General features: G+C 41.0%; 1 protein-coding gene across 2 annotated transcripts in view; it reads right to left on the bottom strand.

The window, feature by feature from the left end:
• The window catches only part of NAA25 (N-alpha-acetyltransferase 25, NatB auxiliary subunit), a 39,579-nt gene extending 25,392 nt beyond the window's left edge, over window positions 1-14,187 (bottom strand). Inside the window, exons 1-5 of one of the 2 annotated variants that reach the window (XM_072142914.1) lie at window positions 14,001-14,187; window positions 3,669-3,754; window positions 3,456-3,594; window positions 1,715-1,833; window positions 84-158 (exon numbers count right to left, since the gene is read on the bottom strand). In XM_072142914.1, the coding sequence (XP_071999015.1) occupies window positions 84-158; window positions 1,715-1,833; window positions 3,456-3,594; window positions 3,669-3,754; window positions 14,001-14,058 (477 nt within the window). In that variant the 5' untranslated portion in view covers window positions 14,059-14,187. Of the gene's footprint in view, window positions 1-83; window positions 159-1,714; window positions 1,834-3,455; window positions 3,595-3,668; window positions 3,755-13,805; window positions 13,941-14,000 lie in introns of those variants that run through there. The other variant, XM_072142905.1, reaches the window with a different exon arrangement.
• Window positions 14,188-26,159: the final 11,972 nt, after the last annotated feature.

The following is a 26,159-nucleotide window of genomic DNA, read 5'->3' as shown; positions in this document are numbered from 1 at the left end:
TGAAACCTGGCTTTTGTGCGTGAGCGGCAGCCTTTTTTCTGTAGTGTCTACACAATAAAATGAATAGAAACCACACTGCTCACCTGCATTATTAAACTCATCACTGACCAGAAATAATAGGGGTTTTTCGGAACAATTTTGTAGAGTGCCATCCCAGCCTGCAAAACAAAAATTGAGAATCCTTAGAAAAAAAGATTTTCATATTAAAGGGGTTGTCCACTTTCAGCAAATACAGGCAGTACAGACTAAGAGCACCTAACGCTCAAAACGTGAAGGCAAAACCTCTGCAATGTCCTCTGCAATTTTAAATGAAGAAATAAAGAATACATTGCTTTTTAAGAAGTGCCGCGACCCTTTGTTACTTTGGATTACTTTCACCTGCAGTCCTGGCAGGCCACACGCTCAGCACTCTGCAGGATTGAGCATTTCCTTATGGATTGTCACCTATGTGTGAGGACTTGCTAAAGATCAGGGTGAGCCGTATTACTTTTCTTTTTTACTTTTGTTTGCTGTTATGTTACATACAAGATAGGGTCTGTAGGTTTGTTCTGAAGTTGAATTTGTATGCAAGTCGGAACTGTATATTTTATCATTGTAATCCCAGCCAGAACTTTTTTGGTCTCTGTGACAATTGGATTTTAAAAATGTTGGGTTGTCATAAGAACCAGGATTAACACTAAAGCTTCATTACAGACACCTGTGATAACTGTTATAGCTGTTTATTGTAGCCTAGGACTAAAGTACAATAAATTACCAATTACCAGAGGTCCGTTTGTAACTAGGGGTAGTATGTAAGTCGAGTGTTCTTAAGTAGGGGACTGCCTGTATTTGATATGGTTTGTTTTTCTAGATCTCTGCTTGCTGTCATTCTATAGGAAGCTTCTTTGTTTACTTCCAGTGGATAAAGCCATTATTATCACAAAGAGTAATAGGAGTTGTGTGATAACACCGGCTCATGCACCTGCACCTTCATCACATCACATCACAGCACTTGGACAGATTCTATCCACTGGAAGTAAAAATAGAAGCTTTTATAGCAAGCAGAGATCTAGAAAACCACGAGGAATTGATACAGATAGAATATTGGAAAATTGTATAACTTTTCCTTACACAAATATCAAATATTTGCTGAAAATGGACAACCCCTTTAAGCATTTAGAACATAGCCGAAAATTGTGCAATGAACAGAAAACCGTGTTTGAGAGGCAAGACCATCTATAAGATACATCCTTTGGTTATTAAGTGGGAAGAACAGACAAATAATATCTACATAGAAATCTTTGGCCACATGAATATTTGAACAAATGTATAATATTTCAAACCTAAAAAGCTTTGGGGTGTTCTGAATGGAATTTTTTCTCGGGCCTCCTAAGCCCAACCAGACGAACCCTGGATCCGAGTAATATGAATGCTTGCTCTACTTGGATACCTGATAATTCTAGTCACCAAGCAGGGGAAGGGAGGGGGGTGGGTTTGTTTACTGTTTCCATTTTTTAACAATGTAAAACTATTGATTGGTTTTCAATAAAAATTTTATTTGCCAAAAAAAAACAAAAAAAAAACCTTTGGCCAATGAAAAAACAAAAGCCACAGCAAGAGACCTGAAAGTGTGACTATTAGCAGAAATTGAAGCAGCAGAATACTAGTTTTGTTTTCTTCTCTTTGTATTGTAATATAATGTATATTAAGCATTTGTGGAGGCAGATTTCCATACCTGTTGCATCTTCTTGTATTCCCCTACTCTGGCATAAGCCATAAAAAGATGAGAATGATATTCTTCACTGCTCGGGACTTTTCTTACAGCTGCCTCATACAATTTAGTAACCAGTTCAGCTAAAACAAAAATATAAAAACAGGTAGGAAATGTCCATGAAGCATTTATTTTACTTTTGTAAGCTTAAAGGGGTTTTCCCATAAATTGCAGTTAGGCCCTATCCACAGGATAGGGCCTAACTTGCTGATCGGTGGAGGTCACCGTGAGGAGACCCCACAGATCACAAAAACAAGGGTCAGATGGGGTCCCAGTTACCTCAGTCAGACCCCTCATGGCTCCAGGAGAGTAATGAAGAAGAAAGCCGCGCATGACCGTTCTGCTCCATTCATCTCCATGGAGCTGACGTAGATTGCAGAGCATGGCGTTCGGCAATTTCTCTCGACACCATTGTGGATAGGACCCAACTTTGATTTGTTGGAAAACCCCTTTTAAAGGGGTATTCCCACAAAAACAAGATTCTTAAATATACTTAGTATAACAAAAAAAAAACAACACATTCTCCATTTCAAAAATATAATTCCAACCGGTTTATCAATCCTGGTGTTTACAATTTTTGTTGTCACCAGATTCACTGTAGTGCTCTCTGCCTCCTGCATTACAAGACCAGCTCAGACACATGCACTTCCTGCTGGCAAGCAGCAGTGTGCAGAGACTTACTGTATCTAGCTACAGACAGATAGGCAGAGCTGACTGTATTTTAATGATTATGTGAGTTAGCAGAGCTGCGAGTCCTCGATCTCATCTCTCTTTTTCTGTGTCAGATACTAGTAGAATGTTCAGAAGATAAAAGATTAGATAAACCCTGTACTATGACAATCTAATCACATTGTCAGAACACAGCATCTCATAGCACAGAGGAAACATGAAGTGTCTTGTCTACGGAGTGGTAGGGACAAAAGCTCCAATAAAACTAAATAAAATTGAAAGGTAAGGGGTGTAAACTTCACTAGAGGACATATTTAAAACTTTCTTAAAGTCATGGGTAGATGGGACGAGTTTTCACACAGATATTTCTATTAGCAGCATAGTGGATGGTATCTGTACAAATCTCATCTACAAGCTGCGATAAAAAACCTTCAGGAGGCGCACCTGTTAATTATTGCTACAGAGTCACTGAACAGGAGCACACCTTTCCAACGCAGAGGTTGAACTCTGACCCTCTGCCGCAATAGCAGAAACCACCAGTTTTTGCCAAATGCCAGTCTTACTTAATAGCCCCCATGGAATTAACAATATGGTGCAATTTAAGCGGACATCTCCTCTCCATTTAACCAAAATCTTGCATTTGCAATAATCTGACATCCCTTGTTATTCCATTGTGAGTGGTTAGCTAAGTGGGTGTTTCTATTTGGAGGGGTGTCACACCGGTAAGAGAATTTCCCCCAGAATGGTTACTTTATGGGGAATACAAGTATCTCTGACCGTTACTTTAGAAGAGGTGACCAGAACATCTATAGTTACCTTTCAAGAGGGCTAGAAATGTTTCTATGTTCTGGTTCTATGGACACTCACATACAAGATACGTCTTTAGCATCTTAAGTGTTCACTATATTGTCAAATGATCACTATACCACCAATTTTAACCTTTTCTAATAAATTTGTAAAAAAATTCTGAAAAAAAGCCTGTCCCCTGTACACAAACATTAAGTTGCTGTAGTATAAATCCATATTAGGTTCTTACGTCTGTGCATTTCCCTGTACAAAATTGTAAGTGCTTGCAAGGAGTTGTCATCAGTGGGCTCCAGGGCCGCTACCTCTTGGGCAAGTACAAAGGCTTCTTCCTGTTTCCCAGTTCGTTGGAACCCGATTGCTTTAAGGACCTAAGGAAGTTACAAAGAATAAAGGTCATTGTTGAGAACTGTATTGTAACAGAAGTTGTATGGTGGGCACCTACCTTGGCACAGTGCAGGTCCCTATGTTTCTTGAGCAGTTTCTCAGCCTGCTGGATTGCCATCTTGTTGTTCCCATTGTCCAGGTAATCTGTAGTAAAATAGTTTTACACATTTCATCTCGGTGGAACACTAAACAATTCTGCATTGGGGACAAACAGGTTACTCAGCCCTGTGACAAGAAATTACAGCCTCTCTCAGTTTGCGCTCCAGGTCCTCCGTCTCCAATTGCTCATTGCAAATCCTATCCTACAAACCAACCTTTAATGCAGGGGTAGGGAACCTATGGCTCGGGAGCCAGATGTGGCTCTTTTGTTGGCTGCATCTGGCTCTCAGACAGGTTTTTAATAAATAGTGATGGCTGCTGTATGTCTCTTAGACTGATCACTGGTCATGTTACCGCTGGCTACGTCCTTTGTACAACCCAGGCGCCATGGGAGCGATGAGGAGCTGGCTGCAGGTAGCGCTGGTAAGTGAATATTCTTTTTTTTGCTGTGACTAAATATCTACTAGGATGCATGCAGTGGGTGTCAGGATTTGTAGTAGTGAACCCCTTGGACCACCGTGGACAATGATGCAAGCAGACATCTGGGACCGGAATCCAAGTGGCACCCGGTCTTCACCAGAGCCCGCCGCAAAGCGGTATGGTCTTGCTGAAGAGTGGTACCATCAGGTTGTTCCACTGGCATGACTTGTTCACGGTGGCAGCCAAGTTCGAGGTACAGTATCACTAGGCAGTCTTTAGGTCAAGAACAGGCAGACGGTCAAGGCAGGCGGCAATGACGCAAGGTCGGGATTGAGCAAGAAATCAGGACTGACAGCGAAGGAGCAGAATCAGGAACAGGTCCGGGGTCACAATGGGAGGTCAACACTTGGGAAGGAAACAGTGCTTCATGCCTATGAGGGAACTTTCCACATTAAGATCCGGCGGGGAATGCTTGGAGCCGCCGGTCTTTATAGGAACCAGGTAAGTGGGAAGTGATTGGCGCACTGGCCCTTTCAATCTGTGCCAGCGCGTGCAAAGAGTGGCGAGTTGAGTGAGCTCGGAAAGGGGAGCCACCACAGAGAGGGGCACGGGTGTGCCTGCGATCCGAGACGTAGATCACAGGGGCAGCAGTGACACTGGGACTACCTATCTACTTTGGGGCATGTGCATATTGTATGGCTCACACGGAATAACATTTTAAAATATGTGGCCTTCATGGCTCTCTCAGCCAAAAAGGTTCCTGACCCCTGCTTTAATGCCTCCAATAAATCCAACCTATTAAATCGGTTAAATGTCTCCAGGCTGCAGGGAGCTTTGCGCTGACCTACTTGACAGCAAACTACCCTGAAGATCCCAGGTACTTAGACATAATTATGACCAAAGCTGTTAATTAACTAAATGAATTAAGACACTGACACCTGTGTTTACATTGATGGGCTTTAACCCTGGCACAGGTGACCTTGCTTTATTGTGCCAGTCTTAATATACTGTACTATAAATGCCAATTCTGTAGGCATTTTCTATGCACCAGTTACAACAGAGACCAGATTACAATAAAATATAACTTAGAAAACACCATCATTACATCACGCCAATACCTCCTACATAAACACAGAATGCTAAAAAACTCTCCATAGACCCCAATAAGGCTTACCTTTTCAGGCTTATGCTGCCTATGACCATGAGACCAAGCAGATGACTAAATGAAAGTTGTATATAAAAATCATGTTCTTAAAAAGGGAACCTGTCATCAGCAATTGACCCAATACACTACTACCAGAATATTGTCAAGCAGTAACACCTTCAGGTTTTTGTTTCTTTCATGTCCCAGTGTGGTGGCATCATCCTTAAAATTAACCTTGAAGTGAGATGTAAATTGGTTGTGTAAAGTCAAGGAGGAGGGGAGTTTAACACTGAAGTCAAGGTGGGGAGGTCTGAACCTCCTCTGCGATTGACATTGTGCATTGGATTACAGGAGATCTGTCTAGGGATTTCTGTTGACGCAGAACCATGAATTACAGTGAATGGTGCTTTCTGAAGAAGAGAGCTTGGCTTCAGTGTTAAACTCTCTGGCCCCTTGACTTTAAAACAACAAATTTACATCTCACTTTAAAGTAGATTCTCTCTCTTCTATACAGCGATGCTCCGGTATTGTCTTAGTTTCCCCGGTCCGTCGCAGGCACCATGACGTCAGCCGCTTGCTGACATCATAGAGCAGTGGTGGCGAACCTATGGCACTGGTGCCAGAGGCGGCACTCAGAGCCCTTTCTGTGGGCACTTAGGCCATTGGCCCAGCACACTAGACAAGACTCAAAGAATTTTCCTGCAGTTCCAAGCAACTTATAAGATGCTGCTTTCAGTCATATTTTGATACTTACTTCGCTACTTAGGACTGTAGGAAGAGGGAGAATAAATAGACAGGGTCAAATTATTTTTGGAGGAGCTCCTGCTGGCCCCATGATTCTCTATGCACAGAGGGACACTGGAAAGAAGCTAAAATTATGCAAATTTTACATCTTTCTACTGTGTTGCTGTCCTCAGAAGGCCAATATGATTGAAAGTTGTTGAACATGGAGCAATAAGTTACTGCTTTAATTTTTGGTTGGCACCTCGCGATAAATAAGCAGGGTTTTGGGTTGCAGTTTGGGCACTCGGCCTCTAAAAGGTTCGCCATCACTGTCATAGAGTGTTCCAATGCCGGCGCACACATTAGAATGTCAGAAAGTGTCTGACGTCGCAATGCTTGCGAGGGGCAGGGCGGGGGCATGGAGCCGATACCGGAGCATCGATCAAAAGAAGAGGACCTTGACTCGAGTATAAGCCGAGTTAAGGTTTTTCAGCACATTTTTTGTGCTAAAAAATTCTGCTTATACTCAAGAATATACAGTATCCAATTTTCAAATATACTTTGTTTCAATTCCTTGCGGTTTTCTAGATATCCGCTAGCTTTTATGTTTACTCCAGTGGATATAATATCTCCATGGTCATGTGATAGACTTGCAGGTGCATGAGCCGCTATTACCACACAGCCCCTATGACTCTGTCATAATAAGAGCTCATGCACCTGCATGTCCATCATATCACCATGGACAGATTTCTATTCAGCGGAAGTAAACAGAAAAGCTTTCTATAGCAGGACAGCAAGCAGAGATCTAGGAAACCGCGAGGAATTGATACAGAAAGTATATTGGAAAATTGTATAACTTTTCCTTACATAAACTTTATCAATTATTTGTTTAAAGTGGATAACCCCTTTAAACCTGTGACCTCAGGTTAATCTGTCACATGGCCTTTCAACTAAAGCGTGTAGCAATGTATTACAATACAGGATACAGCCACTACACAACATACATGAGTTATGTAAAAGTTCATTATTATAACAAATAAAATAAAAGACTTTCAAAAGTCAAACAAATGTTCTAAAGGGGATAAGGGAATTATAAGAGCTTGTTGCTAGAATTCCTTCAGATGAATAAGATATAGCGCCCTCACGAGACTCATTTATCTGTGTGACCTGTTCATCCTTTCTGGAAGTGTACAACCCAGATAGTGCACGTTACTAATTCCATCAAGCTGGGAACATAGCTGGCTCTTATCCATCGATTACCCGAGTGCTGCGCCTCCTGCACACAGCCACCGATGGCTCCGAGCCATCAACACTAATGAAAACAGACAGAGGAAACTGGTTCTGGAGAAGGGTGGGCACAGCGCATACTATTAAGTGCTTTATTAATAAAGTTAATAACAGGTTAGGGATTGACAGCTTAGTATTTCAAAGGGATTTCCCATAAACATTTATTGCGTATCTGCAAGTAAATTTCTGTTTGTGGGGGGTCCCAGTAGAATGGGGACCAAAAGTCACCCTGAGCTTTTGTCTGATACACGGTAACAGCTCGTCTTGTAAAGCATGCTGGGGAGAAGTCATTTCTGTAAACATCTTATCATAACGCGCATCTGCACACAAAGCCCAACGATCGCTGGTTTCTGATTCAGTTTTATTCCAAGATTTTGCTTTTCTCTGCGCGGAGCAGACACAGGACAGAAGATGCCGCTGGTCACGTGTCCTGCACCTGCCTGGGCTGGTCATGTGATCACCACTGTGGGTAGGTTGCAGTGCGTCCTGTATGTGCACTGGTGGAGGTTACACATCATAACTATGGTAACAGAGCAGGACAGTTTGTGAGATCAGAGAGAGCAAAAGAGGGAGGAACTGTTACTGAGAACTAAAGGATCATGGGACTTGTAGTTTATAGTGGTGGTCTTTCCCACACCTTGATGTAAAATCAAGTCATGGCGATCGCCCAGCCTCAGAAGCCATGCCCAGCGGCATGTGGTAGCCCGGGATCGTGACCCCACTAGCTTAACCCTACAGGCGCTGTGGTCATAGTAAACATTGTCATGGCCACCCTGAGGTCCGATAAGGACCCCAGGCTGCCTTCAGTAGCAGCCTGCTCAGATTGTACAATATTGCAGTGTATTACAATGAAAAAGTGACAAAAAGATCACTTGTTCATGTCCCATCCTGAGACAAAATAAAACAGTGAAGAGAGAAAAAAAAAAAGAAGTGCAATAAAAAAAAAAAAGGAATAAAAAGTCCCCTGAAGTCCCATCCCATACAAAAATCAAATAAAACAAAAAAAAAAAAAAAAAAAGTGAAACATCACCCAAAACAAAATATATTGGGTATCACAACGTCCGTAACAACCCGTACAATAAAATAAAATTGTCACTGAACCCGTATTTTCCGTATCTGACCTCAGAAAAAGTGCATATGCAGTGCAAGTGAACATAGAATAAAGAGAACACATTTTCATGGTACTAGGAACGTCCGGGGGGAAAAAAAAAAAAATGCTAAAAACCATAAACAAGAGTGAATTATTTTTTTAGCCACCACCAAGAAAGAGTTAATAAAATCTGATTATTAGCTATTGAACCCCCGGGAAATCATGTACTTGAAAAGTCGATCCCACCCACACAAAAAAATAAGCCCCCATATGTCCAAATTACAAAAAAAAAAAAAAAAAAAAAAACATTTTATTGCCTGTAAAATGTGACAAGGCAGACCAGTTCTGGACGGTGCCTTATTCCGTTCTATACCAAGACATACATGGGGCATCCTCATACTTGGGAGAAATTGGGTGTCACACTTTGTGGAGTTTTCCGTAATTTAATACTTTGGGACGGTTTAATTTTTGGCCAAAATTAATATATTGTCTAAAAACATTACAGCTTGTAAATTACACCTCCATTTTGTTTTAACCCCTGTGAAACATCTTAAGGGTTAACACTTCTTAAAATTGATTTTTCACAAAGGGTGCAGTTTCTAAAATGGCATAATTTACAGGGTTTTACTGCTACTTAGGCCTCTGAAATCCATTTAAACCAGTGCCTCTAAATAAGGGTTTTGGCAATTTTCTTAAAGATGAGAAAAACTACACCCATGATTCCGAACCTCCTATCACCCTAAAAAATAGAGGATGCATAGAAAGCTCACGCCGATAAGAAGCAGACATTTGCGCAATGTTAGTTATAAAGTTACTTGGGTGCTGCGTGAAAAGCTGAAAATTCTGAACTAGAATTTTTGCCAAATTTTATTTTTTTCATAACTAAACTCAAAAGATATCATCAAAATGTTTCTATTAGCTTGAAGTCCAATGATAAGAAAACAATCTCATAATCCCCTGCATATGTTAAAGCGTCACAGTTATTACCTCCCATAATGACACAGGGCAAATTTAAAAAAAAAATCAGACCTGGTCCTAAGGCCCTAAAATGGCTTGGACACAAAGGGGTTAATCTGCAGGGAGAGAGTTTTTTTTCTTGAGATTTGGATGAATGCCATACTCGTATGTAATGCGCATTGTATTTGCACTATTAGGTTGTCTGCACACGTTGTGGATTATTGGTGGACTGTGTTGCTGAAAATCTTCTGTGAATGAAATTTGGAAAAAGTATGATGATCCATTTTTTATTCCCACATGGAAATTGCTGCTCAGTGCAGAAAATAAAATAATGACCATGTCACTTTTCTTACGCCTTTTTGCTCTCATTTTTTTACATTGAAGTCTATGGGCAGGTGGGCATCAAAACTTCACCATAATGCAGATTTTGGTTTGTAATAATGTCAGATCAGGTGAAAAAAAGAATGTAAAGTCACATTAAAATGCTCTATAAATAACAAATCTGCATCAAATACACATGTGGCACAGTACTGCTCCATACACGGGGAAAAGATAGAGCATGTCCTATTGTTCCCCGTGTTACCGGCCATGCGCAATGCATCTCTATGGATAGGAGAGGGGTCACCACTCCTCTACATCGCAGCAGACGTATGCCCGCCCAGCCATAGCCGTGCCGGGATATGTTCGTGTGCATGAGGCCTAAGCCAGATAGGCTGAGGTCTGACATATATTCAGTTCCTACTTAAGTGAAAGGTGACCAAGCTGAAGTTCCATGTCCCGATCGCTTCATAGAGAACCAGAGGTCACATTATTTTTCCAGGAGAGTAAAACTACTTCTCTAAACATTTGGAGGAGTATTTTTACCCAAGGAGAAGAATATTTTCAGTAATACAAATACTCTATAGGCAAATAAAATGGTAGTAGGTGGCTATTTATGCAAGACAATCTTCATAGTGCTGTTATTTCTGTGCTTATTTAGGCAATCGTAGTAATCCTGCATCATGCATTACACAAGTAGTGCACAACCTTTCTTCACCTGGGAGTCACACTTTAGGGGATGAGGCCACAGGCTGCATTTGCATTTTTTTTTAACATTTATTTTTTTATACTGGGATGGGGGATTGGGAGGTGGTTAACTCTTTCATTTTATTTATATTTAAATTGTATTCTCTTTTTATTAAAAATAATTATTTACCTTACATTTTTAAGTCGAGCACCACTTAGCAGGGAACACATGGTTCTTGCGGTTTTTAAATACCAATCATGTGTAGCAGTGATCTAATGGTAACGGCCCATTGAACCACTACCACCAGTGATCTGTACATGCAGAAAGGATGCACATGTCAATTGACCGCAGTGGGCTTCCTGGAGCAGAAGGGGTAATTACTTACATCACTGGATACCCGGCATTAAAGTACACAGCACTGTAAAAGGATGGCTGATTGTATCAGCCCTGTTACAGTACTTGATTGGGTTGTCAGTTTAACAACCCAATGTGTCCAATGTCACTGTGAAAAGGAGTACAATGTCATACAGACAGGTCCTTCACCGTTACAGCGCTGTGACTGGAGCACAAACTCCATCGGTACAGAAAAACCAGGCTCGCGTCACTTGACATTCTATTGGACTGCGAAATAATCAATTGAAGGTACATGAAGCGACTGCATCTCTTGGCCAGGGACTGATGGAGAGAGGGGAAAAAAAAAAAAAAAAAAAAAAAAAAAAAAAGACTCATGCAGAGTCTTTTTGAAGGAGTAAAATTGCCTGTACAAGAAACTATATTTGTACAAGCATTAATGCAACCTCTGTATAGAACAGAGCCATTATTGTGTCATGATTTGGCTTACAGATGTTGCTATATTAAGCTGGTTGCTGATGGGCGCAAGAGTCAGACCCTCTCCAATCTATTATTAATGACCCATGCCATAGATTGGCCTGATGTTTCAATTAGCTGGAACAGCTTATTAATTGCACAAACATTACACATTTAATCAAGTACACACAAGACACAATAAAACATCTGATCACATCATGAAAGTTAAACATCTACAATGCATCTGCTCCATCTACTTACAGTAATCACATGAGCAATAACTAATACAATAATCTGCCCATGTAAACAGACTATATTAGATCTCAAAACATCAACACCAAGAAATGTAATAAGGTAAAGAGATAAGGTAATTGTAAAATGGGCTAGATTCAAAAACTGAAGCCCCCAATGTGACCACTTGTTTGTTCAGCACCTTCTATGTATGGACCAGAGAAAACATGTAGAATGTGACCAGACAGCAACACCTGTTCCTCTAGAGAGGCTGAGCCTTGTTGTTCTCAATATAGAACACGTCTTCAAATAGCAAATACCCCAACATACGGCCATTAATCTAAGCAGTGGCACTCTCTAAAAATGAACTAGTCTGCTCTGGCCAAGAGATATTGCATCAGATGGAAATAAACTGGGTCAAAAAGTGAAATAAATAACACTAAACTAGAAACAGCGAACAAGACAAAATAGATCCGTATACAGCCCCCATAGCATATGCAGCCCAGTCCAAAAAATAGAGTGCCACCAAAATCATTTGGACATGTGTAAAGGTAAACACCAGACTGCAACATTGTATAAAAGAATGCAGTGTTACACAATATCCGGGAGTTTACAGCTGGATGTGCTCTTATCTTTTGCTAACCGCCTGTGAAAACAAATCCAAACAGACCCTGGAGGACAATAGTCTGTGCTAAAAGGCAACTCCATAGTCCAACCCAACTGCATATAATATTCTGCTCTCTGTTGTTTGTAAGGAGACAAAAATACTCAAAACAAGTACAGCATTATATATAGTGTGTCCCAGTCCACTATGATGAGAAGGGTGGCACGACTGGCTTTAGTGCCAGGGCCCTTTACACAACTGATCAACGGGAGTGCCGATGCTAAACTGATAGCCTTTCCTTAGAATAGGCCATCAATTGTGTCATGCTAGAACACTTCAAACGGCTATGTCTATAGAACTGTGGCACCTAGAGACACTCTGGTGTCATTTCAAATAGAATCTTATCTTTACTATAAAATCAGAATAATGTTTCTAGGTGCCACAGAGCTAGAATGTATCCACTGTTAAAGGGGTTATGCGAGGGTATAAAAATACCCATTGGTGGCCGGGATGGGGCAGGTTAAAAAAAAAAAAAAAAAAAAAAAAACATGTACTTACCGCCCAGCACCCTCCAGTCAGTGCCTCATGTACCGGTAAACAAACAAGGGCACAGAAGCCGCTCTGTGCTCAGCCGTGGTGGTCAGCCACCCCCAACCGCTTCGCATGATACAACACTGGGAATAGGGACGGGTGGGTGTGGCATTGTCACTGTTTGTTTACATGGGGCACGAACCATAGAGATCGAAAAACTGGAAACCGGGAGGTAAGTACTTGTTTATTTTTTTACCCGCCTTATCCCGGCGACCAATGGGGTTTTTTTTATACCCTTGGATATTAGTACATGCACATTCTGCATCTGTAGCTGAACCTGGGGAAGGGGAATGGATTGATGCTGTGCCTACCATATTTTGGTAAGACTTATTAAATTTTAATGCTTGTTAATAGACTATCCTACGGGTACGAATAGAAGGGGCAGCCATGACACGACCGGCCACATCAGTTAAGGAATTGTGACGATATTTCATAACAAAATTATTCATGTTAACAGTATATAAAACTGTGACTAAATCATTTCATTATGAATTATCATACTTTCTTAATGTATGTCTATTAACACCAAGATCTCATATATGAAAAAAACCTAAGTAAAATTGTTATGATATGTAAAACTGATCCAAATATATCATTTAAAAAAAAAAAAAAACAAAGCACAACAGATTTGTAAAAATTGACCTGGCCATTCAGGTACCATTGACTCTTGGTCATGAAAGAGTTCATGTAACCTGTAGCAGATGGCGGTATTGTTTTCATCAAAAGGAGGTGGGAGGACTGACACAACACAATACAAAAATCCTGCTGAGACCCATTTGCCTCAATGGAGAGATGATCTAGATATCCAGAAACACTGTGCATGGATCAGTAACTAGCAATGATTGCAAGCAAGCCCTCACTTGTATTGTTTCTTATGTTATTACTTTGTATATGTACCCCCATTATCTGGTCATCCCTGCAGAATATGAAGGTGATAGATAAAGATGTATCACTATTACACCAATCCATGTTATCCACAGACAGTACTGATGAAAGGGCACTACCTGCATGTACCCCTATGTTCTGCCCCACCCCCACAATGCAGTGCTCTGCACATGTGTCACCAGCATTATGATGAGCCTTGCGGAGTCTTGTGATCTTTGTGTGTGACATGTACATTGTCACTCATACTACATGGATGTGCAGGGTAACCACGTGATGACACACCTACATATATACATACATGTGTACATACACAGCTAGGACTATGTGATGTGTGTTAGCAGGAGGACAAACCTCTGACCACCATGACTGATCCCCTGCTGCAGTCCCTGTTCAGCCCGATCCCTGCAGCCATTCATCCTGTGTTCCCGGTGCCGGGCCTAGCTCCTGCCCCAGCCCTGTGCTCCCCTGCCGCCGATCTGACCTGCTATCCCTTATCACAAGGTGTAATAACCGGCACCCGCAGCCCCACAACCCCCGGACACTCACCGTAAATTGGTCTCAATCTCCTGTCGTTAGGGTCCTGCACATGGCCCCGCGCCGCCATGATGACAAGCGCAGAACCCGAGTGCGCCTGCGCGGCAGGAAGCGTACGGCGGCGTTAAAGGGACAGCGCAGCTGTGTGACGGCTCCGGGCACCGGGCTGCTGCCTGCTTTGGTAGTGATTTGTGTCAGTGGGTTGGTTCTCTGCCTCATTCCATATAAAGAGATGCAGGACAGAAGGAAGTATGGAAGGCAGTGGGCATTTTTTTCAAAGGTTTTTTTTTTTTTTCATTCAAATATAAATTTTTTGCTTTTATTTTTTATGTTCAGTGTTAATAGTTATTTATATATTTTTTTTAACTAATACTTATATTGATCTCAGTGCTAAGAGCTTTTTCAGACTTCAGAGTCCTTGTGGTGACAACGTGTCATCCGGATGGTTTGCTAAAATTAGGCTCAGTTTTCACCATCGTTCAGATTTCCGTTTATTTACCTCCGTTACAAAATGAAAACGTATGGTAAATAAACGGTGATACAGCTGAACATAACGGATGACTGTGTCCGTTACAGTTACAGGCACTTTACTTTCACATTCAATACATCGATCTATATCTTCTTTATCTGACTATATATCTATCCATATCTCAAATCTATTCATCTGTCTATCTATCCCTCATAATAGATGTCATTTATTTATTATTACGGATGACTGTCTAACAGATGACAACGAATGACATAAAAAAATTGGATTGATTTCAATGGGATTTGTAACAACTTCCATTTTTTTACTTTTTTAAGGGGAAGCTACAAAGAGAAATCTTAACGTTTGTATGAGCCTAAGGGCAAACGCAGACAAAGTTGCACCCACCGGGGCGGACGGCGGTCCGATCGCAGGCGTTTCCATAGAACCTTAGGGTGTTGCCACACATGCCGTTTTTGGTCCGTTTTTAAGCATGCGTTTTCAGTCTATTTAAAAATGCATCCATTTTTGACCGTTTACCATGCATTTGACCACTTACAACCTGTTTATCTATTAAGATAATTGGGGAAAACTGACAAAAACGGTCAAAAATGGATGCGTTTTAAAAACAAACTGAAAAGGCATGCTTAAAAACTGACCAAAATGTCATGTGTGGCATCACCCTTAGGCTAAATACACAACCACGATCAACAGGTTTCATTATACTTCCAGTTATTAACTTGTCCCAACCTCCCACTGCCGAAAGACATCTGTGGGCATAAGTCCCAAGTCTGCAGGACCAGGCCTCCGGGTATTGGCGACAGTCGGAGACTGTAGGGAGTAAGGAGATGCGGTTTATTTGATCACTTGTTCATTGTAATATACTGCAATACTAATGTATTGCAGCATATTACATAATCAGCCTATGCACTCTGCATAGGCTGACATTAGCACTTGTAGATCGTGCAGAATGCACTCGTCCCCATGCTGTATCATGCGCCCACGGAAATATTAACAGCTGTTTAATTAGGCCAATTTGTCTTGAGCTGTTGCAATGCATTTGGAAACAGATGCGTTAAATGCCACGTGTGACTGCACCCTGAGGCCGCCTTCCTACGTGGCGTTTTTGTTGCGTTTTTTAATGCATCTGAAACGCATTTGTTTTATTGCAAATGTATGTGCATTTTGGCCAAACCCCCTCCCACTTTCGTTTCGGATGCGTTTCAGGTTATACAAAAGAAACATCACACAGCACAGTGATTTTCCCACTATGGGGAGGCTGGAGTTTAACATTAGCATTGCAAAATTTGTATTCCACACTTCAAGGGACATTTATCGTATGATTGCGACCCCCCTCCTATTGTCACGACAGATACATGAAGAGGCTTAGATGAGTTGTACTTTTCATTGGTATCATGCAGGGGTAAATGTGACTTTTTGATTACTTTTTATGGTGTTTTTGTGTTTGCTTGAATGCACAAAAATCGTAATTTTTGCATTTTTTTATTTATTTTTTTAGGTGTTCACCATACAAGTTCAGTAATGATTTTATTTTATTGTAGTTGTTGTTACCTACGTGGCAATACCCAATATGTATTGTTTGTGTGGTGAGTTTAACTTTTTGTGTTTCTTATTTTTACACTATACAGGCATTTATGGAAATTTTATTGTGTATTACATTTTATTTTTATAAAATTCCGATCTCGGTTGTGCAGAGGCTTGGCTGTCATATACAGCGAGCCTCCTACATGGATCACAAGGGCTCTGATTCTGAGCCTTCAGGGGAACGTTATGTTGGCAAAATACGAGATCACCATGACATTCCCCAATGTCATGTTGGCTTAAAGGGGTTATCAGAGAATAGTAATAACTTAGGACCGGGCTGGGGTGCACCATTTGTTTACAGGGGCATGGAAGCTACGCTAGGGGAGCTTCCGGCCAGGAGAGGTGCCCGGCTATCCCGTGCTGGGATATGGTGAGGGATGGGAGTAGCCGCGACGGCCGGAAGCACCCAAGTGCAGCTTCCTTGCCCCTGTAAAAAAAAACAGGGGCACAGATCAGATGGACCGTGGCATGGAACAGCAGCAGCAACAGAGGAGGTGAGTACAGCTTTATTCTTTTTAAAAAGCTCACCCTAGCCCTAAGTCATTGCTACTCTCAGATAACCCCTTTAACAGGTTAAGAGGATAAGTATAATATAGGTGACCCTATTAGTGTCCTATAATTACCATGTAAAAGTTTGATATTAGTGTCAAAAGACTTTAAGGCATCCATACACATTTGAGAAATGTAGTTGAATCTTCCAATTTTATCAGAACATTTAAATATCTAAGAGATTTATGAGATGTTTCGACCTGTACTTGACGTCATATAACAAGGCAAGGAAGGTTTTGAGTATGTTGTATTTCAACATATAAAAACTTTGTTTACACTGGAGATAAGCCACTGGCATATTCACATCTCCCCACTGAAAGCACATGCACATTGGTCCAAGGCTTAGTGTATAGGGGAGATACATCAGAAGTGTCTTAGAGCAGAACTGTTCTAGTTGCCCATTGCAACCAATCAGAGCTCAGCTTTAATTTTATAAATAGATGTGAGAAAAAGAAAGCTGGGCTCTGGTTGGTTCCCATGAGCAATTAGAGAAGTTCTGCTCTCAAACACTTTTGATAAATCTTCCCCTATGTGTTAATGAATAAACAAGGAATAGTAATTCAGAAATTACTATTGGTTATTGATTTGGCACCCTTAGTTATGTGCTTCACATATCTGCTCTTAGTTTCGAAAGCATGTGAAAGTTACCTGGAAAGCCTGATTAATATATTAGATTGGACAATGGTTAGTCCAGTCACTGGCAAATAAATTTTAGGGTTTTTTTTCATTTTTTTTCTTTTATCTAGTCCCAACATTCCCAAATAAGCGGGGTCATTATTTCCAGATCTCTATTACGGTGATGGCACACATGGCGTTTTGAACACATTTTTGGCCCGTTATTAAGCAGTCCGTCAAAAAAACGCATGCGTTTTTGACCAGTTTGAATTAAGATAATTGGTCAAACCAGTCAAAAACGGATGCGGTTTCAAAAAATGCATGCGGTTTTTGACAGACTGCTTAAAAACAGGCCAAAAACGTGTTCAAAACACCACGTGTGCAATCACCCTTATCAAATGGGTGCATCCAGTGTGCTGCAGCCGAGGACCACCATTTGTCTGATGAGCCTGATTAGCATGTTTGGTTAGAAAACTACCTTGGGACTAAGCTAATTGTAAATCATTCAATATGCCGTTCCTATTAGTCTACTTGTACTTTGCAGGATCCCTTGTTTGCAGCCCGTTTGTCATTGGTGGGTTAGTGCTGCTCACACTGTCGATGTCAATAGAAAATGATGGGCAGGAATATGACCTGGTCTATAATTTGTGGCAGGTTTTGTGCATGCCGATAGTATGCACTGCCCGTGAGCATGAGTCCATAGATATTATTGGAATCTTGTATTAACCACACAAAAAATCAGTTGAATGCATGAGCACTTATGGGAAGCAAACAGATGGGGATGGTAAAGGTGGTGAAAGCTCCAACTTCATTTACTTTTCTCATATACAGTCTAGTACAGGGGTAGGGAACCTATGGCTCGAGTGCCAAATGTAGCTATTTTGTAGGCTGCATCTGGCTCTTAGACAGATCTTTAATAAACAGTGATGGCTGCTGCTGTGTGTCTTAGACTGATCACTGGACACAGAGGTAGGTAAATTATTATTTTTTTTTGCTGTGACTACCTATCTTCTGGGAAGCATGTGCTGTGGCTATCTATATACTTGGGGGCATGTGCTATGGCTACCTATATACTTGGGGGCATGTGCTATGGCTACCTATATACTTGGGGTCATGTGCTGTGGCTACCTATCTACTTGGGGGCATGTGCTGTGGCTACCTATATACTGGGAGCATGTGCATATTGTATGGCTCTTACGGAATAACATTTTCAAATATGTGGTGTTTATGGCTCTCTCAGCCAAGAAAGTTCCTTACCCCTGGTCTAGTATATATTGTCTGCACCTCTTATAATATGGTTTATTGAATATACAAAAGGGGAAGGTATACACAATACCACATTAAATACATTTTAAAAATACAATAACCATTTGAACCCTTAATACAGATCAGACTACCCACAGCAGAATAATTTACCATCTAAATCAAGCATGATAAAGCAGGGACACTTACTCATAAATCTATTCATATTTGTTATTCTTTCTTCTCAAATTAACTTTTTAAATTATGATAATGAGCTCTGGGGGTGTTACCTGTGTTAGAGCCTGTGTCTTCTCAGGCTGTCACACTGCGCAGGAGCGCGTCTCCCCTCCTACTGTGTGCTGCTGCCATGAGATTATTTTAGGGAGATAGTATGACAGTCTGTGAAGCTACAGCACATATGGGCTCTGGTAACACACCCCAGAGCCCTTCTGGCTCATAAGCATAATTTTTGAAGTTGATTTTAGAAGGAAGGAGGCCATGGATAGTAAATATAAGAAGATTACCACAGTCACAGCACCTGTATCTATAAGTGTCCCTGGTTTATCATGCTTGATTTTGACGGTCCTTTGAAAGGAAGTGAACCATGAAAGTCGCAACATGAAGACTAAATGCGTAGGCAAGGTAGCCCCAAGCATTTTGCCATCATCACATCATGGGTAATCAGATCCTCCCGAGTCCATGTGTTGTATCCTTCCAGCAAATGTACAAATAAAAATGTGGATAGCCCAACTAAAATTATGTCCCTTTCTCTAGAAAGCTAATTTAAATATAATAAATGTGTTCGGTATTGACTAAAATATGTGTCAAAATAAAAAAAAAAATATTATTTAATTATTTCCATTACCATAATGGAAAAATTGTCCAAGCATCAGAACAAATGCTTATTTTGCCATAACACAACCCTGAAAAAAATATTTATTTTTTTTTTCATTTCACTCTTGACTATCACTGGAAAGATCTATCACCTTAAGAATTAACAAGTGAAATATTCTCTAGGTTTGTAAAGAGTTAAAGGAAGTCTACCGCCTCCAGTGCAGTTAACAACTGGAGCACTGCTATTCCCACCTAATTAACTTTCCTCTCCTTTCAGTTTCATCTCCGGATTCCCACAAGACATAGCGCCTGCTTTTCAGAAGGAAAGGGTAGTGGTCCAGACAGGGATAGCAGTTGAGATTGAGTTGCTGATTTTTATACTTGAGTTCATTTCTACTTTTCCTGTGTTTTTTTTCCAGTTTTGAGCAGCAAGTTTTAAAGGGAACCTACCACCAAGGATCTACCTATAAAGGTAGATCGGGTGGTAGGTGGAGCTATGGGACGTGAGGATAGCCCTTTTAAGGGCTAATCATCACGTCCCTGCAATATTTTACTAACTTTTATATAGCTAATATGTACATTTTGTAAAGAGGCTACTGGGCAAATACTCCACGCCCTAGTAGCCTCTTTGACCCTCCTACCAGAAGTGTTTGGTGTGCAGCTCAGAGGAGCTGCCGGCTGCGTGGTCACTGCTCCAAAGCTGGAGCTGCGCAGCAGTGGGCCTGCTGTTCTGCGCATGCCGAAGACTTCTGGTAGGAAGGTTAAAGAGGCTACTGGGGGGTGGAGTAGCCGCACCTTGTAGCCTCAGCTCCGGCTACTCCACACCCCAGTAGCCTCTTTACAAAATTTACATATTATTAAGATAAAAGTTAGTAAAATATTGAGCGGACATGAGGATTAGCCCTTAACCCCTTCCCGACATTTGAAGTAATAGTACTGTATAGCGGGAGGTGCGTTCCTGCAAAATGCAGTACTATTACGTCAAGCTTCTGGCCCCGGCTCCTGAACCCGCCTCTAACACCCGTGAACAGAGACTTCTCCGATCCCGGGTGTCAACCCATAACATTTCACAAAAATCTCCCCCCCCCCCCCCGCGTTGCTTACTGGGGGGGTCTGCTGCTCCGATCAGTGTGTTACAGCAGGGTCCTGCCAGAAGGCAGGACCCGGCACACGGAGGAGGATCGTGCAGCCCCGGGCACTGGCACTCCCGGGGCTGCACGATCCTCCTCCGTGTGCCGGGTCCTGCCTTCTGGCAGGACCCTGCTGTAACACACTAAGCATGCGCATTACACAGTGTAATACATCTGTATTACACTGTGTAAGGTGAAGAAGAGCTTGAGCAAGCGATCAGAGGATCGCTTGTTCAAACTTACCTGTAAAAGTGATAAAAAACAGTTAAAAACATTTAATAAAAAACATTTTTTAATAAAAAGAATTAATTAAATAAAGTTAAAGTCCCCTAAACACAAAATCGCCAAAAAAACCCACATATTTGGTATTGCCATGTCCGTAACAATCGGTACAATAAATCAGAAACATTATTGGGCCCACTCGGTACGCCGTAAAAACAAAACCCGAAAAACTTGCCAAAAATGTACATTTTTCATAAAATCTCTTCACAAAAATGTTCTAAAATGTGATAAAAAAAAGTTATGTGCGCCAAAATGGTACCAATTGAAAGGACAACTCAACACGTAAAAAATAAGCCCTAAACTAGCTCTGTCAACAAAAAAGTATTAAAGTTACGTCTCCGAAAATATGGTGATGCAAAAACAAAGGAGATTTCCTATATATTAGGACCCCCTAAAAATACAAAAAGAAAGGAAACCACAATTGACAATTTTCTTTTCACCCATACATGCAAGAGTTAATAAGATCTCATCAATAAGCTAATGACCCACTTAAATGAAGTATTTGTAAAGTGCATCTCATGTCGCAAAAAATAAGCCCTTATATGTCCAAATTGCCAAAAAAATAAAGATTGTATAGCCAATAAAATGTGACAATGCATAATCTGCTCTGAATGGCGCAGCTCCCCTTCGATGCCCTGGCGTGTTCCCACCACATATGGAGTTTGTTATATGCGGGAGGGATTGGGTATCAAATTTTGTGGAGCGTTTTGGTATTTTATCCACTGAGAATTTGTACATTTTTTGAAAAACACATTACCGTATTTTTTGCACTATAGGGCGCACCGGACTATAGGGCGCATTAGTCCGATGCGCCATATATATGTAATAATTACATATATAAGGCGCATCGGACTATAAGGCGCGGGGGCCGGGGGCGTGGCGGAGGTCTGGGGGCGTGGCGCAGACCCGACGTGACGCGGCGACGGGACGCGGCGACGGGACGCGACGCCGAGACGCGACGGGGAACGCGGGGAAGGTGAGCGGGGAAGGTGAGGGGGAGGTGGAGGAGGGCAGCGGACCATACTTACATAGGTCCCCGCTACCGGAGACAGCAGATCTCCCGCTGGAGATCTGCTGTCTCCGGTAGCGGGGACCTATGTAAGTATGGTCCGCTGCCCAGCGCCATACATAGGGCGCACCGGACTATAAGGCGCACTTTGGATTTCCACGGAAATCCAATGCTTTTAAGTGTGCCTTATAGTCCGGAAAATACGGTAATTTAGCCAAAAAATAATGTACTGTACTTTCAAAATTATATCCGATTTTGCTTTAACCCCTGTAAAACAATTAAAGGGTTAACAAACGTCATAAAAGTTGTTTTACATACATTGAGGGGTGTAGTTTCTATATGGGGTAATTTATGGGGTATTACTATTATTTAGGCCTCTCAAAGTGATTTGAAACCTGAGCAGGTCCCTCAATAGCAGGATTTTGCGTTTTTTATGAAAATGTGAAAAATCGCACCTAACATTCAAAGGCCCATAACATCCTACAAAAATAAGAGTATGCATAAAAACGAAACTAATGTTAGTTATTACGTTTTTTTGCTGTTATGACTAAGTGTGGAAAAAGTAGAACATTTTGAAGTTCGAAAATCGAGAATTATTCCAAATTTTCACCAAATATCTGATTTTCTCATAAATAAAGGCAAAACATACCACCAAAATTTTTCAACTAACATGAAGTACAATGTGTCACAAGAAAACAATTTTAAAATCACTTGGCTATGTTATAGGGTTTCAAAGTTATAACCATTTATAGTGACACAGGGCAGATTTGAAAAAATGGGCTGTATCAGGAAGGTGTAAAGTGGCTTCGGTGTTAAGGGGTTAAAAGGGCTATCCTCACGTCCTATAGATGCACCTACCTACCTTTATCGGTAGATCCGTGGTGGTAAGTTTCCTTTAAAGAGGTATTCGGCGAATATGAACATCTGATACAAAAACCTATAATGCTATAAATAAATGAAAAACTACAAAACTAAATATCATTAATCCCAAAATGGAGCTTAAATAGTTTGCTTTTATGATTCACAAAATTTTATGGGCTTTGTAAAGTAAGTGGAGTTATGTCCAAGATGGCCTAAACAGGCAAGATACTACAACTCCCATGAGCCCTCATATTCAGCAACAGCTCCTCCCTCTCATTCTTTTGTCCCAGTGAGGATCTAACAGACTGTCCTGCTCTGTTACCATAGTAATGATGGGGGAGATTTATCATTAGTCCTATATAGCTTCTTGATGTGTAATTGTCGCAATTTTTTTGCGCAAACATTGTTTTTGCAGGTTTTTTTTGCGAGAAAAAACGCAACTCTAAAGTCACGCAATGGTGGAAAAAATATACCACAGAGTGCAACACCACATTTATCAACTGAAAATTTTCAGAAGAACGCAAATCACAAAACTACACCACATAGGAGGTCCATTGCTAATACAAGGGGGAGTTTTTGCTCAATTTTATGATTGAGGTATCTGAGAATTTCCTGTGCAAAAACATCGGAAAAAGGCAGAAATTGAGCAGATGTTAAACATACTTGCGACTTGTGCAGTCTATTCACACAGAGCTCATCAGAAGACATTTAACACTGCACATACACATAGTGTTAAATAATGACATTTAACACTGCACTACCATGACCCCAACACTGGCCATACTGGATGCAACCGTCCCAGATCTAGCGGGACAGTCCCAGTTTTTGGGCACCGCCCCCCTTGGTGGGAAGTATGTGCCGGGACATCAACTCGGCTTTAGACCCCTTTCACATGAATGAATGTTTTTTCTGTGCATATATTTCACCCTATCTGTTCTGTAAAAAAGATGGTGGGTCGCAAATGATGTTACCAGCTTGCTGAAGCCCAAAATCCCTGGATATTAGACGTTTATACAGAATCAATCGTATGCAAAGTGTATTATAAACATTCTCAAAGGCTTCTATGGGATGTGCGGAATGGAAATACAGGAGAAAATAGGACATATATTTTTTCATGGCTCGCTCACCTGTGGGCAATACTGTCATTTAAATGGATGACCATATTGTACATTGTAGTGAAGGTGGCTGCTTGCTACCCGTGTAAACGTGGTACGGTACAGGTAGCACGCAGCCGTTTTAATACATTCACTTGAAAGGGGCCCTACAGGCAGGGCCGGCGCTATGGGTAGGCAAAGTGGGCAATTGCCAGGGCCCCCTGAAAGGGGGAGTATCCCTTCTTTCAAAGGAATCTTGAATTTTGTTTCTAGGTGCCAGGGATCAGGTTTAAAGTGAGAATATCAGGTGACATTTTTATATATAAAAATCCCTCCCAACGGCAGTTTAACAGTTAATATCTCTGTTTTCCTGACACGTAGAAACACAAATTCATAGATTCATATAAAAGAGGAGACTCTCTTCTTTCATAGGAAAAAAAGTAAGGTTCTATGTGTCACAGAGCCAGAGATACAGCCCCCTGTACCCAACTCCAGATTCTTATCCGGCAGCTACAGGAAGAATTTGCTGCACATCACAGATAATGGAAATATTCGCTTTATATGTTACTACATTTTGAGAAGGGATAATATAAACTAATATTCATGTTTTTAACCCTCTCCTATCCAGATCTATATAAGAACACACTTTCCCTCTTATTGCCTTTTATTTTGTGATAGTTTATTTTTTTGCGAAAATTGACTGATACGATGAACATTCAATCCTCTTTGCCTAATGTGGCGACACATTAACACCGCGCCCAAAACATGTCCATAAAGTTATATGTAACACCAAACACACACATGTTCTGGAATAAAGTTTTTATTTCTCACCAATCCTCCATTATTTACACCTATGTTATGACGTTCTCACTCAAATTCTTATGAAGCGCGGAGGGTTCTGTTATTGTGCGGCTAATACATTGGTGCACATCTAAAAGTGATTATCTCATTAGCTGGTTTATGGATATATAGTTATTTATTTGTGTAAGGGAGCATACAATGATAGATCTGTGTGAAGCTCAGGGCACTTTTCTGCAAAAATTGTTTTGTGTCCCCTGCGGATTTAACGTTCCTTTTGCTGCATATTTTGGTGAATATATTGGTGTGGGATATATATGATCTCCTCACATCTTACTGTTTAAGGAAAGTATATTTTCTTTATATACCGCATATACTCGAGTATAAGCCGACCCGAGTATAAGCCGAGGTCCGTTATGGAGCCAGATCCCCGGCCCGTTATGGAGCCGGATCCCCGGCCCGTTATGGAGCCGGATCCCCGGACAGTTGATTAAAAAAATTTAAAAAATCTAAACTCACCTTTCCGGCGCCCCGCGAGTCTTCTTTGCGATCCGTCAGTCAGCAGCGGGTCCGTTTGGCGTGCAGCTCTGACGTCAGCCGCAGCCGCCGACATCACAGTGTGTGCTGGCTGCCAGCACACACAATACGTTCGCGGCGGTTGCAGGTTGTGACTGTCTTAAAATTTGTAGCTGAAAAGCAGATATTTAGTTATTTCAGTTTTAATCATATTATGTGGCTTTATTTATGTGAACATATCAACATGGGGCATTTGTGAATTGTACACATGTCCATGTGTTACATTTAGGAGATGTGAAGGTAAATATTTTCAGTTTGGACCATATTATTTGCCATCAAAGTAAAATTTTAAGTATTTTTTATAACATGTTTCAGTTTGAATCAAAGTTGGATGAAGGCGCCTATGTCTATAAACTCTTTAATGCAATTTTGAAAATGGGGCAAGTGTCTGTTTGCTGTAATTTCGATTTTATTTTTTAACGTCAAAAATTGTAAAAATTGCTCCGGTCAATAAAGCGACAAAATATTCAGAAATCCAGGCTGGTGAAAGGTGAATATGCTTATCATCTATCTTCTGTCTATATATCTATCGTCTATCTGTCTACTTATCTATCTATTATAATCTGACCATTTATATATCTCGCTTTTTCTCTATTTATTAATCAATGTTCTACTGTATTTATCTCTCATATCTATCTACTGTATATATAATCTACTTTATAGTTCTACATCTAGAAATCTCTATCATCTTTCATATTTATCTTCTATCATAATAATTATAAATAATAATTCCTTTATTTATATAGCACACACAGATTACACAGCGCTGCACAGAGCTTGCCAGATCAGTCCCTGTCCCCAATGGGGCTCACAATCTATTCAACCTACCAGTAATTTTTTGGAGTGTGGGAGGAAACTGGAGGACCCAGAGGAAACCCACACAAACACAGAGAGAACTTACAAACTCTATGCAGATGTTGACCGGCGCTGCAAGGCTGTAGTTCTAACCACTGAGCCACCGTGCTGCCCATCAATCTCCCTAGCATCTATCTATCTCCTATACAATTCGCCAATATTACAGGTTGTTTTACCATACTAAAGGGAGCCTCTTGCTAGTCATAAAATAGTTTTATTTTGGGGCCCCACTTTTAGTTTTGCCCAGGGCCCCAC

Source organism: Engystomops pustulosus, chromosome 1 (assembly GCF_040894005.1).
Source record: "Engystomops pustulosus chromosome 1, aEngPut4.maternal, whole genome shotgun sequence".
Lineage (NCBI taxonomy): Eukaryota > Metazoa > Chordata > Amphibia > Anura > Leptodactylidae > Engystomops > Engystomops pustulosus.
This window is presented reverse-complemented; position numbering and strand designations above follow the sequence as displayed.